General features: G+C 37.3%; 1 protein-coding gene across 1 annotated transcript in view; it reads left to right on the forward strand.

Moving 5' to 3' along the window:
• The window catches only part of LOC115452533, a 34,518-nt gene that overhangs the window by 2,469 nt on the left and 11,190 nt on the right, over nucleotides 1–20,859 (forward strand). The window contains 11 exon segments of the mRNA XM_037439300.1: nucleotides 7,908–8,072; nucleotides 8,347–8,584; nucleotides 8,935–9,105; nucleotides 9,454–9,602; nucleotides 10,089–10,214; nucleotides 10,424–10,618; nucleotides 10,884–10,982; nucleotides 11,317–11,496; nucleotides 11,814–12,064; nucleotides 12,339–12,502; nucleotides 12,776–20,859. Coding sequence (XP_037295197.1) covers nucleotides 7,908–8,072; nucleotides 8,347–8,584; nucleotides 8,935–9,105; nucleotides 9,454–9,602; nucleotides 10,089–10,214; nucleotides 10,424–10,618; nucleotides 10,884–10,982; nucleotides 11,317–11,496; nucleotides 11,814–12,064; nucleotides 12,339–12,502; nucleotides 12,776–20,859 — 9,822 coding nt within the window.

The following is a 20,859-nucleotide window of genomic DNA, read 5'->3' on the forward strand; positions in this document are numbered from 1 at the left end:
GTATGTTCCGTCCCATGATGTGATAGGGGGCGAGCCTAACGCCATATCGGGCACAAATTCCAGACTCCGGGCTGATACTGAGCAGAAAAACCCAAATATCACTTTGCCCGACCCGGGATTCGAACCCAGGACCTCAGAGTGCTATTGTACCGGACATGCAATACAACTACGCCACCGAGGCAGTCCATCACCAACCACAGTAAAGACTTACAAAATTAGTTAAAATTTAACAAATAGGTCATAAAGTTGATAATTCGAATACAGTACAAACGGACAGATAATATAATCAACAATTATCACTGAGTTTGCAAATTCCAAAAGCAATAATCAAAATGTTGAATAATAATAATGGAAATTATCTTATTATGTGTGTTATCTTATCAAAATAACAAATTACATAAATGTTTACATGTAACTTTAAAATGATTGTATAAGCCAATTGTATAAACAGAATTAATTGGTGCATAATTATAAAATGTTTAATATTCAGTTCCTTAAACGTTTTGGTGTAGCATATGTTATTGTCATTTGTTACAGTGACCGAAATGTCTCTTGTTTTTACTATTTCTAACAATGCTCCAGTTTAGGTCAGAATAAACTAGATTTTGGTACTTGTTAAGCACAATATTGGTAATTTAATGAAATAATTTTGTTTCTGTTAGTTATCTGGCAAATCTCTTAGATGTTTGTCTGTATATGTAGATATTACTATTACTGTTGATGTTTAATCAATTTTTGAAATGAAACAGAGGTACCCATGTTCCGTCTTCTGGTTGGAATAATGTAGTTAAATTAGTTATCTGTTGTTATGGGACATAATTTTTTTTTGCTTTGAATGACGATACGATCTTGCCGTTCGCCTGATGGTAAGCGATATGACCGCCCATAAACAGTAGAAACATCATCCAACACCTTGAATTACAAAGTATTGTTCAGTATTCCACTGTGCAAGCCATTCTGAGACATGAGATGTTAAGTTTTAGTATGTCCAGTAATTACACTGGCTACAATATCCTTCAAACCGAAACAACAGTGCATACACACTGCTGCTTGGCGGTAGAAATAGACATTGCAGTAGTACATACCTAGACCCTTCACATTATTGTACCTTATTGTAAATAAATAAATAAACAAATTAGAAGCTAAATCATATAATTTATCCTGGTTAGAATTATATAGTATAAAATACTTTTATTCAACAGGTTATGTTTTTATTTATTGATTCTAAGTGTATACCTATTGTATACATAAATGAGATGTATTACATAATATTTGTATACATGACATTTTCCTGTTACACAATATCTTAATTTGTTATTATGAACATTGTTTTGTATTAATGTTAATAATTTTGCAAGTCTTTGAAATATAAACCAGCCATGTTTATCTCAATTCTTTTCATTATTATATTTGAGTTACATTTAAATATGTTTGAGAGTCAATTATTACTTGCTTGAATAGTTAAGGAAAACATTGTGAGGAAGCCTACATCTAATGTATTAATCCAGGACATTGTCAATTTCTGGTGCCCAATTTCATCCAAATCTGTGCAGATGCTCCTGCCTTTACTTCTGACAAATATCCAAACATTTTGACGCACTTTCGCATAATATGAGTAGTATGATAGATATCATTTTGTAAAGTGGCTAATTGTTCAGTATTTTGATAACATTTATGACACAAAGCGATAACTTTATATGAACAGGATGGATTTGTGTGTAATTTGTTTTATTATAAAATGACGCTACTACTAACACTTTGGTGTGTAAGGGACAATCATCATAGGCTCTAAAAGTACTAACCAGCCTAAGTGGGCTGTAGAATGGTATGTCCCAGGTCTGATTCCAAGGATAAACAAAACTAAATTTTTTGTTGTGTCCCGCTCCTCTGATAGTAAGCGATACAACTGTCCATAAACAGTAGTAGCATCATACGGAACTTACAATAACAGGGTAGTGTGCGTCATACTACTGCGCTTGTCATCTTGAGGATAAGATGATAAGTCTCACAATGCCCAAAAATACATTGGCTACTATGTCCTTCAAACCGGAACACAACAGTGCATTCACACTGCTGTCAGTAGGGGAACTGTAGGGTGTTTTTTTTTTAACACAATAGCTCAGGACACATCTACCTTAGATAGAGGTGACATCACGTAGGCAACTGCTTGTCAAATCTCAGCCGAATGACTTCTGCAACACTGCATGAAAAAGTGTGTTGTACTGGCCTCACATTGATTTAGGGTGAGGTCAGATAAAAGAAGAGTGGGTTAAATAGGTCACACAATTTTAAATTTAACATTCAATGAATTTCATGAATTTGCTTCCAATATTTGCCATATTTGGTACAAATCCACATTGGAGTCTTTTATGTGGTAGGATTTTAATGTACATGATACGTTTATGATTAGTTTATAGTATTTATGTTTATATTTTTTTACTGAATAAAATTATCGCACACTTGGAACTGACGTGACCTAACTCAAAAAAGACGATTTGTAGAAATCGGAATAATGAAAAATTTAAAAAAATATAGAAGGCAGTGAATTGGGCGGTCGTCGAAAGCGAGATTCTCTGTTTCTATTCTATAATTGTCTCTCCTCATAGGCATGTTTTGGAATGTCGTTTTTTTTACAAGAGCAGAATATATAACATATATTTTAAGTTAGGCTACTTTATTTCTAAGGGTGCGTTATGATACTGTAAGCTGTATATATTTTAATAACTAAAACATTTAATTAAATTTCTAAAGTTTATTGGACTTGTTGCGTACTACGGTGCAGCTCGCTCAAGTGTTAGAGTTCGCTATGATTGACTATGTGAAGTTTTTTACACATATGCAATGTATTTATGATAAATAAAAAAAACACCCTTAATTAGATGAAATTAAGTATGGAGATATTTTTAGACCCTGAGAAGGACATGGGGTTCTTTCCATCCCGGGAAAAGAATATAGCGTGACGTTTTTTCCCGGAAAATACTTTCATGAGGGCGAAGCCGCACAAACTGGTACTTGATATAGATCATGTCTAGCTTAATATACTCAAATAGTATTTGAATTATTAATAAATTAGGAGACAATGCCCGAGGAATTAAGACTACCTATATCCTATAGCCATGTTGCGTGTAAAAGGTATTCTCTGAAAAAGTATTTTAAGACGAGTTTATTAGAAATAGAGAAGTACGGCTTTCTTTTCAATTAAACCCTTTGTTGGTTCTCTGACATATTGGTTTACAGTTAGCTTTTGTTTTGCGCGAATGGTATAGAATTACAAAATAAATACACATTGCACGATATTTTTCATTATACCCGATTGTCCATCATACCGAGCGTAATGTTTTTAAAAGCTAAATGTATGTTCACTTCAAAATTAAACCATAAGACAAGTCCATTGCGATTCATATTTGATACGAACGTGAAACAATGCAGTAATTAATTAAATATATAATGATGCTTTCAAAGTGTTTACAATTTTGGTATGAGATTTAATTAAATTTAAATCCGAAACGGTTGGTAATTTATCACGTAGAATTTGGTTAGTGTTAAAATTGATTGTGGTTCTTCAGAAACATTAAAATATATTTTATTAATATTATTAGTAAGCTCAAGCATTGATCTCTAAAAGGTTGGCAGAGCCGTAAGTAGTGTACTCAGCTTTTATAGTACTTATATCCTCCGAATGATATTGAAGGCAAGTTTATTTCATTTCTGTTTTAGTATTTTGGATTAATTTGAGGAAGCGTATTAGTGGACATTCTGTGATGAATAAAAATTGATAATTATCGATTTTAATTGAAATATGCTTTCAACTGCAATACAACAGTACTTGCACAGTTTCGCTGGTCATAGGCTATATTTTATGTCCGCCCGGATAGCGACCACTTTATATGAGGTGCTAAAACACGCCATAGTGACCCATGTAAGTGTTCTGGGATCTGTGTATATCCGGGTCCAACAGGCCGGCATAATTGTGTCGACTGTCGAGGGGTAATCATCTCTCGTCAGTCTTCCATTTTACCCCACTCCACTTTCCATCAGGTGTAGTGAGTTCACTTTGCGCACCCGTCTAAAAAAAGGTAAAATTATTTACATTTTACAGCATATCATATACGAATTTGTCTATTGCCAAAACTATTTTCCACCCGCCTGGCAGTTTCCGTTCGATATCGATAATTTAGTCGGAACAAATTGTTGTCTATGTATAGATTTGACATAGAGATAGGATTGTTGACTAGGGCTCGTTGTTCGGACTGTCCGGCCCTGCGTTCTTAAAGCTTGAGTGGGGAATAGCCACATAATCTTTCTACTTATTTTATTAATAGCTTTAGCTCGCGGTTCCGCCTGCATAGATTTACCATGATTCTCGTTAGCTTTTAGTTTCTCACTGTTTATGCCTTTGCCGCCCGTGATATCACAAAACGGCCCAGCGGAAGATCAGCATCTGCTGGAGTACACGCTGAGCTGAGCTGGGGTCATTTTTGTGACGAGCAAATAGATTTAAGTATTTTGTTTTTGTAATTATTATGTAATTTTGCTTGTTGCAAATAAATATTTTCTTTCTTTCTCTTTCAAAATCCCGCTTAATATTTTTCAGGGATAGAAAGTAGCTTACAGCACTCGGGAGTAGTACAGCTTCCTATTGGCAATAATGTAACAAAATCGATTTAATAGTTTTTGAAATTAGTACGTTTAAAGAAACTCGTTAGCGGTATATTGGTATAGATTTTCCTGTGAATGCTAAAGTTTGTGGAAATGTTTGTAAACGAAGATACTCAGTTACAATATTCTAATAGTATGCCTTAAAATACGTGCTGAGATAGTGTGGTGGATATTCATCCCTAACCATCGATATATATGTACTACGTACTAGATTTGGCTTTCCGAACATTCACTGTGTTCAACTGAATTGAACTGCAATCCATTCAAACTGACTTTAGTATGGTCAATATTGACAGCTTGTGGTGTACGAAGCGGCGCTCATGATATAAGGACTCGAGTCTAAGTGTAAACCGGATTTGAATAAAAAATAATTGTCAGATGAGTAAAATTATTTGTTCTTCAAGTGAATAAATAGGTCCTTACGGAGACGTTTTGGTTGCCATTTTAGTTCAGATTTTGAACAAATAGTGATATGGACGTTCGTGTCCATAGAATATACGTCAATGTCCATAACACTTTAAACAATACAGATATAATACGTAGAAATCGCAGTTTTCATACTTATGTGAATGTTATAAGTATTGAGGATTTATTAACGTATGATTTAAGTAAATTTTACGAATATTTTAAGTAAATATTTTGATTCTTCGTACAGAGTAGACTTGTAAGTAATATTTATAGTAGTAGTACAGATAGTTGTATATGTATGTTTAAAGTACAAATATTCCAAACGACTTCAGTTTATTTACAAACGGCTTGTATTTATAGCACTAAGAAAATAAATCGTATGTTTAAAGTAAGAAGATGCTAAATCACTATTATTTATAACCAAATGAAGTGATAAATTCACTAGTATTAGCCTGGCGCTCTCCGATTGGCTATTGGATACTAACTTCGTAATATGAAATATAGTTACAAATTACACCTAACTGGGGAGATGTGGTTGTAAAAGTACCCTTCTTCCCATAATATTGAGACCTTACCAGATAATGATATTGGACAAGGATTAGTATAAAGACGTATGGAAATGTTGGTCGACAATCAAAAAGTATGTCTATTGTTGGTAGAAATGGGTAATTTCCTTTTGATTTGTATTTTATTTTAAATATAATTAAAATGTACGAAAACTGAATTGATCTTTAAAATCAGCAACACAATTGGTTAAAAAATATAGCAGATATTAATATTTGGACTATTGTAAACAAAAATGTGGATGTGGTAGGGCTATCTCGCTGTCTCCCTCTAAAGCACGCAGCGTTATGGCCGGTGACGCTCGGTGACGTCACAGTTTACTATTACTGTTAATTGACAGGTGGCCCTTCCACCAAGTTTCAAATCTTTTTAACTTGTTTATTATTGCGTGAATTTTTAATGCTTTTTATCCGTTACGTTTCAGATGACATATTTTTGATAAACATGTTTAAAAAGTAGTCTATTACCCTATTATTCTGACAATACACTCGATTTAGTAGTACGCTATTGTAGTTAATGTTCCGTGACCGCTTTAAAAAAAAACACTGTTACGTTACACGAGTCCTTACGATTATAAACTTGAATCCATTCGACACACAGATAATTTGCATCATACAATTTTTTTACACACTAGCTTTAACTCGCATCCCCGCCCGTGTCAAAAAGCCTTTGTTTAAAATGGAGCCTATATTTTAAGTTAGACCTCTAGCAATACATCGGTGGAATATGCATTCAATGCAATAGTTTTTGCGTGATTCGTGTAAAAACATACACAAATAAAAAATAAAAAAACTGTAGTATAAAGACCCGGTATATGTATAAGTTTATATTCAATGTCTATAATGTACAGTCTAATACAATTTTATTATATGTAAATATAAGTACAGGTTTGGCGATGACTCAAACGTGATTCGCAGAGTAATAACGATATATGAGCCTTCGAAGCGTCGCGTAATGCGCTTCATAGCAGAGATGGCATGCATCAGATTACGATGACGTCATTACCGGCAATATTGCATACTGTATGCTTATAGTGCATACTAGATAATGAGTTCTTTGAATATGGGGAATCTTCCACATAAGACCGGGTTAAGGAGATATTGAGATGTTTATATTGCTCAATGATCATAATATCAACTTTTCTGAGTAATAGTGGTCGAATGGAACAAGTAATTTAAAAATGTAGTGTCAACTCGAAATACCAATATTTTCAAGGACATACTTTATAGATTTATAAAAAAAAATCAATTAGAGATTAGCAGGGTACAGGCGCTTATCAGTTTCTTAATTGCTTGCATGATAATCGCTGGCACTATTAAGTATAAATAATAGCAACTAACAGTTCCATTCAAATCATTCAGTTTTTAAACCAGTGCAGTGCCTTAGTAATTGTAAAACTTTGATGCTAAGTTTAACTTATTTTAAATAGATTGCCAAGAAATAATTGTCTGACGACTTGATAAAGCTCGCAGGAACACGCTGGATACAGGCCGCTTTCAACAGGTCCGTCTGGAAATGTTTGGGGGAGGCCTATGTTCAGCAGTGGATTTTATGTAGCTGATGGTGATGAAATAGATTGCTTACTATGGCCTTCAAACCAGCGTGTACAGAACCTGTACACAGTTGCTTGATTGCAGAAATAACCAAAGTGGGGTTACCTACTCCACCTATCGCATAGTTTGATCTTAGACTTGGTAAATTTTATCATTTAGTGAACAAGTCCATTACGGAAGTTGCTGTGTACTAATCTAGATTTTTGAGGCAATATTTTTTTTAACTAATGTTCATACCAATTCTGTGATAGTAAGGTAGGTAAGGTAATGACCCCGATTATTTATCAGCAGTGAGGGTCAAGGTATGAAGGTAATTAACCATTGATAATATGATATGAACACGAAATTGGTTTTGCAACAGCGGAAGTTGTGTTTATTTATGTTAAACTACATTAGTAAAATGTAATTACATCTGAATATTGGAGAATTGATGAGTGATGTTATTTGCATAACGGGACGCTGTTTTTTTTAATGTATTAAAAGTTGGATAATATTCTCAGAAAAAAATTAACCAGGCAACATTCTAGATAATGACAGTTTTCAGACCATAGGTATTGTCAACTTTTAAGAATAGATAAACTAACCTTGTGAACTCAATCTGTGAAAAAGCTAGCACCTAGGTTTTAGGGATAGAAATAGGCATTATAATTGTACATCAGACATCCCCTCGCATACAAGAGACCTATCAGGAAATTACTTTAATAAAAACTTTATTTCCCGCAGACCTTGGAGGCGGGCCTCAGCGGCGAATGCAAGCTCCGCGAGCGCACCCGGTTCCTGTGCGAGGCGTGGCGGCGCGTCTACACGCTCTGCCACCACTCCGTGCCGTCCACGCAGGCGCACCTGCTCAGCTGGCTGCAGAGGCACACCTCCAAGACACTGTTACAGGTAAATATCACGCCTGTTCCCCCTTTTTAAGGGTAGGCAGGGGTGTAATAACACAACACCAGCTATGTTAGGTCGCGAGGTACCTGTCACTGGAGATTATAACTGATACACTTCTCAATGGAAACCCTCGGTATCACTGGAGGTTCTGCTAATGTATTCGTTTTTATAACCAGCCACTTGCAAATATAACTCTAATGTCCACTGAGGATCTTATCCCGGTCAAACAGTAGTAGAGCGTAAATCATATTATTAAAACAATGATAATGTCTACCAGACGGAATGGCAATCGCCAACGAGTAAAGATGAACAAGCCAAACTCGACGAGGCGATCAGCGCGTTCATATCGGAGTGTCGCAATGAGGCGGACGCAAAGAAGGCCGAGGGTCCGCCGTGGCAGACTCAGCTGGTGCAGCGCGGCCAGTGGTTCCAGAAGATCCTGTCGAACCCGTGGGGTCATCCCGTTTTGAAGAGGCTGCTGGATCAGCAGGCTGAGTCGCCCACTGACGAGGAAGGTGAGTTCAGCGTAAGGTGAGGTTGAGAGGAAGGTATATAGCAACCCTAGTTTCATATTACATTGATAAGTGGATGTTCAGTTACTCTTTTTTAAACCATAAATAAGTAATTGCGATACTATATTATGCAATTTCTGATGATTGCAATGTGCATGGTTTGGTTTACTTATAAACTCCATGCAGTAGTCTGTAGTACAAAGTCGTGAGCGTGTGCTGCCTTGGTTTATCGGTAAACATGCTTACAATCAGATGAGGCATTCGGTTGTATGGGTATTAATAAAAAAATATTTTTCTATTTACATTTACTGCTCTAAGATGAACAAATGTGACTCATAATACTCTCCCTTTAGTTCTAGAATGGCTGAAGGAGGAGCGCGGCGTGATGTTCCTGACGCGGCTGCGTCAGCTCGCGACGTCGAAGTGCGACGACATCGCGCTGACGCTCGCCTCCGCCGTCATGGACCGCGTGCGCAAGGGCATAGAAATAGTGCCCGACGCGGATCAGGTTGAAGATTTAAAAGGTAGCACGTAATATAATCATTTACAATATGTTTGCATCTATCAATTGGTAGAGATATTACTGTTAACGTGATTTCAAGTTGAGTTGTTGAGTTTTTTTTTTTACTTGAAATATAAACTAATGTTTTCTCGAGGTTATGGACCACTGTGATCCTGCGGAAAATCTGTTTCATACGTTTAACGAGTCGCGTTATCAGGATCAGTCATAAGAGTGGTTCAAATATAACATTGACCTGCACATGCACTATTTATTTACTATAATTTGCACTATTTATTGATTAATGCAGAAAAAAAATATTACCAAAATTATTTCATACATTGTTGACTTTAATATTGTAATATTTTCGCAGATAAACCAAACCCAGACAGGACGACGCCCTCGTTCGCAGACATACTCAAGGCAGAGGCGGGGTTCACGGTGGACGTATGGGAACTCCTCACTGATATAGAGTTTGTGTTACTGCACAAGGGTGATAAGCGGTCGCAATGCATCCAGCTGGTAAGATGTTCCATCCTGATAATCATATGCTTAGATTCCGTAAGAAGTTACGTACAAGGGCCCAACATACTATGGGCTAAGTGCGGAAAAAGGACCCCTCCGTAAGAAGTTTTTGTTATATAATTTATTTATTCTTTATTTTATTACTATTCTGGAAAAAAGTATAATAATATCTGCCTTAAAATAAATAATAACTAAATATAAAACGATCCAGTTTAGTTTCCACGATAAGGTAGTACACGCTGGGATAAAAATATTTATAAAACATGTGAAAGGAAATAGTTTGTGAAGACTATTGCATAGCTCTACTGTTCTCATACAAACGGGTTATGCGAAAATCTGCTTAAACGTAGTACATATTACAGCAATTATGTAACTAGCAAGAATTCAGGTTGGCCTCCATACAAACCCAGGCCAAGCCGATTATATTATATTTAACTGATATATAATGTCTATATAAATTTAACGCAACAATTCTGTCATCAGGCGAAACAGACACCTCTACGGCATGGTTGTCACCTGGTGGAGAGGTTAAACAGCCGGCTTGAGACGTCGCCGCGCGATAAGAAACTGTGGAAAAATGCCAAAGAAGTCGCCATACTCATCGCACAGGTATTTAATAAACTATTCCGTTTCCCTGGTACAGCAATTAGATGGATATAGTCTAAGTTCAATGTTGGGTGTGTTCAATCGCTCGTCAGAATGATTTTGACCAGTTTTACTGGGACGTGTATGCAATGGTGAGTAACCATTGACTAGTATTATGTATGTATATGTGAGTTGAAATGTTATAACAGTGATTACGTTTCCGTGTGTGTTAGGTGGTGGTGGCGCGGTGCATGGTGGTGGCGGGGTGCGCGGGCGCAGTGCGCAGCGCGCTGTACTGGTGCGCGCGCGTGCTGGCGCGCACGCTGCCGCCGCGCCGCCTGCACGCCGTGGCCGCGTCGCTCGCCGCGCCCGCCATCACCGCCAAGCATCTGCACATGCTCGCCGCCGCCGTGCACGCGGAGCTCAAGGTACACTCACACGCACTCACGCTTGAATGGAGTGAACAAGAATGACAGGTGAATGGAAATAGACTCGTGCAGTGACATAATGGGGGCGGGGGTAGGAAGAGTTGTGGTTAGAATGTATAGAATTATACAAACACAATACAAAACGTATGACGCAAATTTTGCCATACAAAGAAATGTATAGAAAAATACAAATTAAACTGGGTTTTTATTTTTTCAATGATCACCCGTCAGCCAGTATTCATTTATCTTGAAAACTGTTTTTCAGGGCAATAAAGACATGATACCGTTCATGTGTGAACTTTATGTGCGCGCCATCACGGCGGGCATGAACGAATTGGAGAGACTCAAATTGAAGACTGAAATGGTATGTCGCTTACATAAACACTAGCTTTTGTATATTTCAAATAGTAATATTTATTAAAACTTGCAAATCCTAGTGATAGGAAATATTTTATATCGGCCCGGGTAGCGGCAACCGTACACAAGGTGTTAAAACCTGCCATAGTGGCTCACGTAAAAGTGTGTGCGTTCCGGGGTCAACCTGTGCATAACTGGTTTCAACAGTCCTAATCTGTCGTCAGTCGACATTCTATAAGACCTCACTTCGCTTACCATCAGGTCTAGTGTGGTTGGTCACATTGCTATGCTCGTATAAAAAAAATAAACTTCAGTATGTAATAATTATTTTGTTGACTCAGGAAACGGAAGCCCGTTCCGCGGAACAGACACTAGCGTCGTGGTTCACGCAGCTCGGCGCGCTGCTGTCGACGAGTGACCGCATACAGTGCGAGTGCACGCTCACCGCCTTCTCCGTGCATCCCTCGCCCACCATGTACGAGAAGATAAAGGCGGCGCCGACTTTGCCGCCCGTCGCGCTGGTAAGTGATACAACTTTGTGTAATGGTAACATTAAAGGAGATTTATTCGCCGGTTATTTGGTTGGTTATAGTGAGAATTTCTGTGTTAGATCTGGCTGGCAAGTAGATTTCACTTATGAAGTATGTTACTTATGAATAATTATTTATGTTCATAAATCGATATGAAAATGATCGATACAAACTATAGATAGTATGATCGTTTTATGAATCAAAACCAATTTTTTGGACCCAACTGAACTTTACCCAGACTTTTATTTAATGAGCCGGCCATTTACAAGATGAATTGAAGGAACAAAATCGTTTTTGCCTTTTTCCAGGACCACCTCGAACCAAAAGAAGAGACGACGTCAGATTTCGGCAGTTGGGCGAACGACAGCCGATCGATGACGAATCTAGTTAAAACCTCAGAGACACTCAACTTGAAACAGACACTGCACCAGGCGAACGTGCTCTCCACGGCGATACTGACGGAGGGCGAAGGCCTGGGGCTCGACCCGGACATGTGCCAGGATATAGCTGTGCTGCTGTCTGGACCTCGGCTAAAGACCCTGTCGTGGGACATGGATAGGTGAGGATTCCATAATCAATAGTATTAGGCGTGTTTCCCTTGAATAAGACGATTGTATAGTACTTTTACTATTAGGTCGATGAAAATTTATTACAGTAGGCTTGGATCGTTTTTAGTTCATGACACTTGATCCGTACTGTGATCACCCGTCCTTAACTGCTTTATGTGTCATGTGTGTTATTGTACATTATTAAGAATAAAACTTCTTTTATATTTACAAGGAATGAACAATATTTAACAAAAGCAATGTAACAGAATCTATATGTTTTTTCAGGGAGTTACTGCTGGAGAACTGTCGGGCCTACATGGAACGCACCAGCGGCGGCACCAGAGCGGTCACCACTGAGCTCAAGTACTTGAAACTGGACCCCAAGGCGTTCCAGCATCTGCCAGAAGAGAATGATGACGAGAATGACATGTTCTATGGCATTGAGAAAGGTAAATAGATTACCAGCTTATTGAACTTCATAATATATATATATAGTGTACTGAACTATTATCGCAGTACTATTCAAGTATTTTGATATATTAAACTATGAAAGAAATCAATTACTAAATTATGGATTAGGCTACACTATTGATAGAATATTAGAATCAATATTATGATAATAATTAACATGCTATTTTTGTTTTAATTGAAACGTGGTATCATGTAAACAATGTCGTTCTTTTGAAAAATATCTTACAATAGAACTTTGTTTACCCAAAAAGGTTACGAACACCTGGTGGAATTTCAAGAGCCGGATGACGTTTGGGAGGGAGAGTTCATACAATCGGAAATAGTCGATAGTCCATACGAAAGCAGCCAAGATTCCGAAATAACATCAATAAGACGAAAAAAGAAAAGTAAAAATGTTCTGAAGAGCTCGGATGAAGATTCGGATCCTCTCAGCTTCATGGCAGAGGCAAAAAGACAGGAGAAGAAAAAAGTGAGACCTCACAGCAAAGAGAGAAGTAAAGAACGGCGGAAGAAAAAGTCTAATGAAGATCCCCTAGGATCCAGAGATGGTAGCCAGGATAGCAGGACCGAGTCGAACAGTAAGGAGAAGAAAAAAGAGAAGAAGCCAAGGAAAAAGAGAGAGGGCCAGCTGAAAAACAAGTCACTAGCTCATCTCGTGGGCATGAAAGTTACTAACATGGGCAACCTATACACATCGTCAATGACTGACAGCGATTACGACAGCCAAGGGAAGTCATCGCTTAACTCGGTGAACTCAGAAAGCAATGAAGATGTCGTATTTGATGGCTTGTATTCAATGGATGAGCTCAAGTCCCCAGAAAATTCTCAAGGTGATAAAATGGGATTGTTAAAGAATAACGAATTCTCGATCTCCGATGGCGTTGTGTCCGTCAACAAACCGGCTACCGAAAATAAATATGACGTGGACAGTGACGCCATCTTGACGTACATTGAACCCAAGGCTCGGTTGCCGATGTTCGACATGAAGTCTCAACCATATCTCTCCTCAGTCAGGGAGGAAGTTAAGAAAAGTATTTCAAGGCTCATAGAATTTCGTAGGAAAAAGAACGTATTGATGGCTTCCATGGCTCAATCACCATTGCCGTCTACGTCAGTGTATCCATACGCTTCCACATCGTACAGAATGCCAAGCGCGATCGTGAGGCCTGAAAGCCCGCTGCCAGCGCCAATAAGCCCAAAAGTAGTGACAATACCGGAGATACCGAAAATGTACATAAATAAGAAGCAGTCTGAGCAGCTCGCTAAACTTAAAAATGAAGTGGACAGATATCTGCACACAACTAATAACATAAATCCGTCTCATACGGTGACACAGTTTGGTAAATCAGACTTGGAGGGGGCTAGAGTCAGTAATTATTCAGCATTGGCTAATTCCACTATTGATCCTGTCGCAGATATATTAAGGCAGCACAGCCAATATATTACAAAGTCTTTCACACCACCTGGACCGAATGTGGTTAGTGACAAAAAAATAATTCATCTACAGAATATTCCATCTACACATGTCGTACCGAAGATCATAAATACCTCGGGAGCGGCAAAAAAACAAAAGAATTACCAAGAATTTCTCAAAGAATTGCAAGAGTCGATCAACGCTGGCGCCGGCGTAGTGTCACATGATAAAGTTTCGCCTGCATCAAGTATGTATGCGAGAAAAAACATAAAGCCAACGAACCGACTAACGCCAGTTGTTCCCCTTAACTTGAAAGTCGAAGATAAAATAACTCCAAGTGCCAAACCACAGACATCACCAAAGAAATTGGATACATCGCTCAACACTTTCTCGCGCCTCAGTTATATGCACAAAAACAAACAAAGCGACGTGAAGCTGCATCAAGTGGTCAGCGCGTTAATAGAAAATCAAAGTAAAAACCTGAAAAAGTTACCAGCGCCGTCCGGTGACGATAGGATTCAATCGGAACAGAGAGGCCCAAGATCTAAATGCCCACAAACTAAAAATGAGACTTCGACTCGCCCTGTCAAGAGTACTACAACCAAATTAAATAACAATATATTGATTAAGAAAATGGAGAAACCAGCAACAACTGTAAGCCAGTCTGCGAATGCATGTCCCGTGATCACATCAATTTTGCAAAATAATCACACAAGCACAGCTAAACCGGCAGAGATAAGAAATGAGGTGCACACGAAGAATGTTCTTCAATCTCACCAAATCAGACAGGAAACGAAACCCACATCGCTTTCAGAGAAAGATCAGAATGATTTACTGCTTTTACTTCGACAGCAAAATAAATTAAACGCGTCGTATACACCGCCCAAACATGATGTAATGCATAACAGAGATGGACATATTACACACACCATTGCACAAAACTCTACCTCCAGCAGTGTTACTACCACAAGATATGTGAGAAACACCGATATGCCTCTATCTAACAAAGATATGCAAGCCAGTAAACCAATAATTTTTGAGAGTCATAAATCAAAAAAGCAGCCTATGTTCCAGACTGGTATGAAAGTCCAAAACAGTTCATCTACAGTTCCAAAGTCGTCAATACCAAAAACAGCAAACTCATCACGATATTCCTCAAAAACTGAATCACGTGATCAAAACAATATTAAAAAGACTGATGCTAAAATGGATAGTAAAATAAATATAAAGAATGAACCGAGTAAAATTGCCAAAACAGCCACAGATTGGGAGCGTGTCATGGATGCAATTTTAGCGCAGAAAACTCCTTGCAGGGGTCCAAAAGCATTGGATGTAGCGTTAAACAAAAGCTCATTCGAAAAGGCATTTACGGATAGTTTACAAAACCAGAAATTAATGAAATCGCATTCAATGGGAGAACTTAATGGGGGCAAGGTTCTAGATTTAAAACGATTTCCGTCTAACGAAACACCTGGCGTCATTTTAGACAAGAATAGTCAGAACACTCATCATTCAGCGTCTAAAAAGTCTTCGTCACGGAAGTCATCCACTGAATCAAAGAACTCTTCAAAGAGTAGTCTTTTAAAATCTGCACCGAATTCATCTGATGTTGCCATTATGAGCACCTCGAAATTACATACTGAACTAACGCGAAAATCTAATCACCACGAGTTGCACAGAAAATTATCTGCTGAAGAATTGCAAAAACAATTTACTTGCCCATTACCGAAAGATGACGATCCTTTCATTTCGGGAATAGCTAACTCGGATTACGATCTCCTAGAGGAATTGATGGATGACGACTTGCGCCAAGAAATTGGTGAGCTTTCAACAGATGAAGACGATTTCAACCCGTCAGCGCCAAACGTGTCAAAAAGGAAAAATGTTATAACTGAAAAACGCATTGCAGAAGCTTACAACAAATTAACTAATACCATACCGATATCGGCAACATCTCCCATTAATTTATGCATTAAGTCTCGTGAAGCTAAAAAGACTGTAGCCCCAATGCCGACTTTAAAATGTGATAATAAAACCCCAAGTGGTTATGGCACTCCAGTTCAACCAGCAGAACCTGGATATATTAATAATAAAATGGCATCTTCAAATCGTGTTGCGTCCATGCCTGTGAATGACATTAACTCAAAGGTACAAAAGGCTCATAAGTTACCAAAATCTCTAAGGAATGAGCGGGTTGTCAGTGCTAATAATATACTTCCTGCGTTGGACACTTCTAATCTATATATCGCAGCTATACCTAAAGAAGGATTTCAGAATGTTGTACTTCTCGATTCTGAAATAGTTTACGATCGTTATCCCGCGGCCCAACCAACTGTACATTCAACTGTTAAAAATGTACAACAGAAATTGAATATTCCACCAAGTAAAGTGCCAAATGTAGCACCAGTATACCCAACAAATCAATTTACGATACCTGAAGTCAACTCAACTACAACAGGAAATACTAAGACAGTAACCAAAAAGAAAGAGAGCTCTTCAGTTACAGATTCTGTAGACTCTTTTAACACTGCATTACATATTTCGAAACCAGTGAACTCTGTTTTCGCACAGCATGGCGCGAATTTTTTTAAAAATGTTTCTACATTGCCTAACGAAGACAAATTAAAAGTTGATGATAACAATCCCAAAACTGACAACAAAGTGATCTTCGATTTAACCTCAACCAAGGGTTGTGATACAAAACTTTTAACCGAATTACAACAAAAGGAACAATTGCTTTGCAAAGAAGTTTTGCAAATAGTCGAAGATTCAAAAATATCTCAAGAAAATGTTATTAATAACGAAAAAGATCAAGACCGACTGGTGAAGAAGCGAATATCAATTATTAACAGAAAACTATCTCATCGGTTTGATAATGAGCCTATACCACTGTCATTTAGTCCCCTTGCCTCCGACGCTCACAGCATAGATAGTGAGCGACTCGTAATTAAAGGCAATGGCATAATACCTCAGAAAGAAACTGATTTAATACCAACATCTGAGGTGAAAGCAATGCCCAATACTGACTTGCTTAATTCATCTATCATTGAAACCAAAGATACTAATGAGTCCATAACCATAGACAATATTCAGAATAATATAGAAAACGGAACAAATAAACTTGGATGTCGTCGTATATTACTACGTTCTTCGAACAAATCTGATGGTCAAATATTAACGAAGCAAAATTTAAATGTGGCAAGTGGCAGGAAGGACAATTTAACTCTGCAAGATAACGTTCCTTCTGATATAGTTACTCCAGTGATTGAGAATGAAAAAGAAACACCTAAACCAAGAGCAAGAAAGCGAGCCCCGAAGAAACCGTATGTTGCAAAATCCAATGACAGCATCGAAAAGACAATAAATAAGAAAGAAAAAGTATCCAAGAAATCTAAGGGTGTTGCAAAAAATCAGAAGAAAAGAAATAAGAAGATTTTAAAGCACATCAATTCTTCCAATAACATGGAATTTGATCTTGATATTGAAGATGCGTTATTAGGCTCAAAAATACCTAAAATTTTCGAATCAGAAGAAACTATTCTGCCAGATACTTCTGAGATTGATAAAATCGTTCATTACCAGGGATCCACAGAGTTGCTTGATGGTGGCTCGGAAGAAACTGTTCAGATAGGGCCTAAACCTGTTGAAACAGAATTATTTGATGATCTCACACAATTTTCTTGTGATACTGTGTCTTTTGAAAATATTATTAAAGAAAGAGCACTTGCTGAGTTCCACAAAGAAAATACAGCATCACCAATACCTGTACTGACATCAACCGATGTGGAAACCGTTCTCAAAAAGGAAAAAATTACCACGAAAAGTGAGTTATCTTGTAAATTGAAAACAACCACTCACAAGATACATGAAATTAACGAAGAAGATCAAAATGCCACTGCGCCGGAGGAAAGTGTAATTACACAAACTAGCCTTGCAACGCTTGGATTGGACAAAGATAATGCTCCATTTTTCAAGCAGGTGATCTCTGAGATAGAGCTTACAAAATCTAATAAGCAAAAAGAATACACAGAAGAGGAAAAACTTAAAGAACAAAATACGGACAACATTAAACAACAGAATATCATTAGCGAAGAAAAACAAATTCCACAAGAAATTGAACGAAAGAACGCAGAACACGAGATAGAACAAAAGGAAATCACTGAAGAGATCAAACATAACCCAATCTCAGCCGCTGAACAAAAGCAAACCTGTGAAGAATTTGGACAAAAACAAGGTTCGGTAGAGTTCGCACAGAATGATTTCACAGATGACGTTAAACAAAAACGAACATCGGAAGGGATGGGACAGAAGGACATCACCGAAGAGAATGTACACAAAGATATTTTAGAAAAAGTAAAACAAGACAAAGGCACTGAGGTGATAGAAAAACAAATAACTCATAATACCGAACAGAAGCATATCGCTGAAGTGGTCGAAGCAATACAGGTCATAGACAACGACCCATCTCCGATTGTTGAAAAGCAATCTTCTAAAGTAAAAGACATAAATAGTTTACCGGAAAGTAAAGATTTTGTTAATCTCGTAAATGATAAACAGCCAACTAATTTGGATAACTCTACGTCTTCTACAATAAAAGTAGACAATGGCCCCGAAATACCTCAGCATTATAAAGACAGTATTAAAATAGAACAAATATTGGATGGCCCTAAAGACCCCCTGAAGCAATGTCTAAGAATAAAATTACCAAATGGCAGAACGTTTAAAGCTACCGTGCATGGAAGAGTACTATTGAACTTTGATGCATTATTTGAAGACCCTGCATTGAAAAAAATGTTATTGAGCAGTCTTACTGATAAAAAATGTTATACATTGAACATTAAACAAGTATCAACAGCATCCATGGATAACCCTAACAAGATAGTTGAAACACGTATCCAGGAGATAAATATAGAGCCAAAAACTACGCCGAACTTGCTTGAGACTATAAACTTGCTTAGTGATGACGAAGATGAAGAGGTGGTTCAGTATTTTGAGACTGAATTTGGCAAATTTAAAATACAATCCTTGCCAAATGGAATATTTTCAAGTCATCAGAAAAAATTTAAAGAGAACTGCCAAGTTCGTTTAATAACAATGAACAAACAAATTGCAAAAATTGATGAAAAGTTAGAAACCCCTAAAAACCAAATATATCCGGAAACAAACAAAACTAAGCGGGAGATTAGACGTAACGCAATTCCGCCGAAGATAAATAATACTGTATTTCAGGAGTCAGAAATAATACAGATTGACGACTCGTCAAATGAAAGTTTAGTGGATATACCTACTTGCAAAGAAGTTCAAAATGATAAGAGAGAATCTGTTGATCCATTGAAAGCTTTGAACTTGAATTGCTATGTAAAGCTTACTAACTGTGATGAACTTGTAAAGAAATATGAAACTCAAAAAGCTTTAAAACAAAAATGTTATGTTGACCTGGTTAGAATTGAAACTAACACGCTAAATTATATAAATCTATGTTCGTTGGAAACTAGTAATGAGGAACATGAAATACAATTCAAACCGTCTTCATGTTCACATGAAGCGGCAAATGGAAGAACTTCGCCTGTTATGGAAGCTTACGACTTGATTGCAAAGTCATTCAACAAAACCAATGGAACAGGAAAAATATATCAAGAAACAAAGTACCAGCAACAAGATACATATATGTGCAAATCTTTGTGGTTGGAAACAAAGCCTATCTTATCACAATTTACGAATAACAATAAACACGTGGCTCCGAGAAATGGCTTTAAACGTGTACAATTAGAACGCACCTGCTTTAATGAAGCTCTACCTACAATTAGTAATCAAACATTTAATCCTGCAGATCTTAAAACGCTTTTACTGAAGTACTTTCAAAATAACCCTGAATTGAACTATACCTTCCCACCATTTATACCTAATATTCCAAAATACAATGCTTCGAGAAAAACCTCTCATTTGTTGAAGAGAAAATTATATACAGATGAGAAAAATGTTTTAAATAAGATACCAAAATTGAACACTACATTAGAAACTATGACGAAACAGGATAAATTTATCGAAATTGGTAATGAATCTGAAATGCAGGGAAATATAATCCCTACAATACCTAGCGGCTTAAAAGTAATAAACATGAACTTTGCTGGCAGTGATAGTGAAGTCATTATGTTAACACAATATAGTCAAGATGTTAAAATGGATACGGCTCCGAATAATATTCTTCATTCAACTATTGTCAATGAAGAATCTAACACTAAATCTGAACAAGAAAACGCCACAGAGCTAGGTGTTGCACCTCATAAGGACCAAGGAAACTTAAATACAATTGAAAGCAACAATAACACTTTAGATGATAATATTCTAAGTGAAAAATTAAATGTTATTCAACCTAATGTTGACACACTTGAAAAATCAAATACTGTTACAAAATCGCTATCAGATACCGAAGAATCGACAACCATGGACGTCGACTCAACATCTTTAACATCAATAGCTAATGCGAACACTGATGGCTCGCAAACCGAAACTTTACTTCCACGTGAAGAACTTTACAATGAAAACGTACAGCCCAAAGATGATAAAGATCCTTATGTGCATGACGCAAACAGTGATGATAAAATAATTACTGGTAATAATGGTATTAAAATGCCGGAGCCTATCTCAAAAAACGAAAATGCTGTGCTGGATATTCAATCGTCGAAAGAAGGTATCGATAATGTCATGGTTTTGAATGACTTAGAAAACAATAACACTGACCGTGTGCAAAGCCAAGAGAACTATGAAAATATTGAAACTGTTATACCTGAGTATACACAGCGCATTTTAGTGTCCCAAACTACCACTGTAAATGTTGCAAAATTGGAAACATTGACACAAACAAAACTTTACGAAAAACCTAATGACCAACCATCTTTTAACAACCGGGCAAAGCAATGA

This window comes from Manduca sexta, chromosome 3 (assembly GCF_014839805.1).
Source record: "Manduca sexta isolate Smith_Timp_Sample1 chromosome 3, JHU_Msex_v1.0, whole genome shotgun sequence".
Taxonomy (NCBI): Eukaryota; Metazoa; Arthropoda; class Insecta; order Lepidoptera; family Sphingidae; genus Manduca; species Manduca sexta.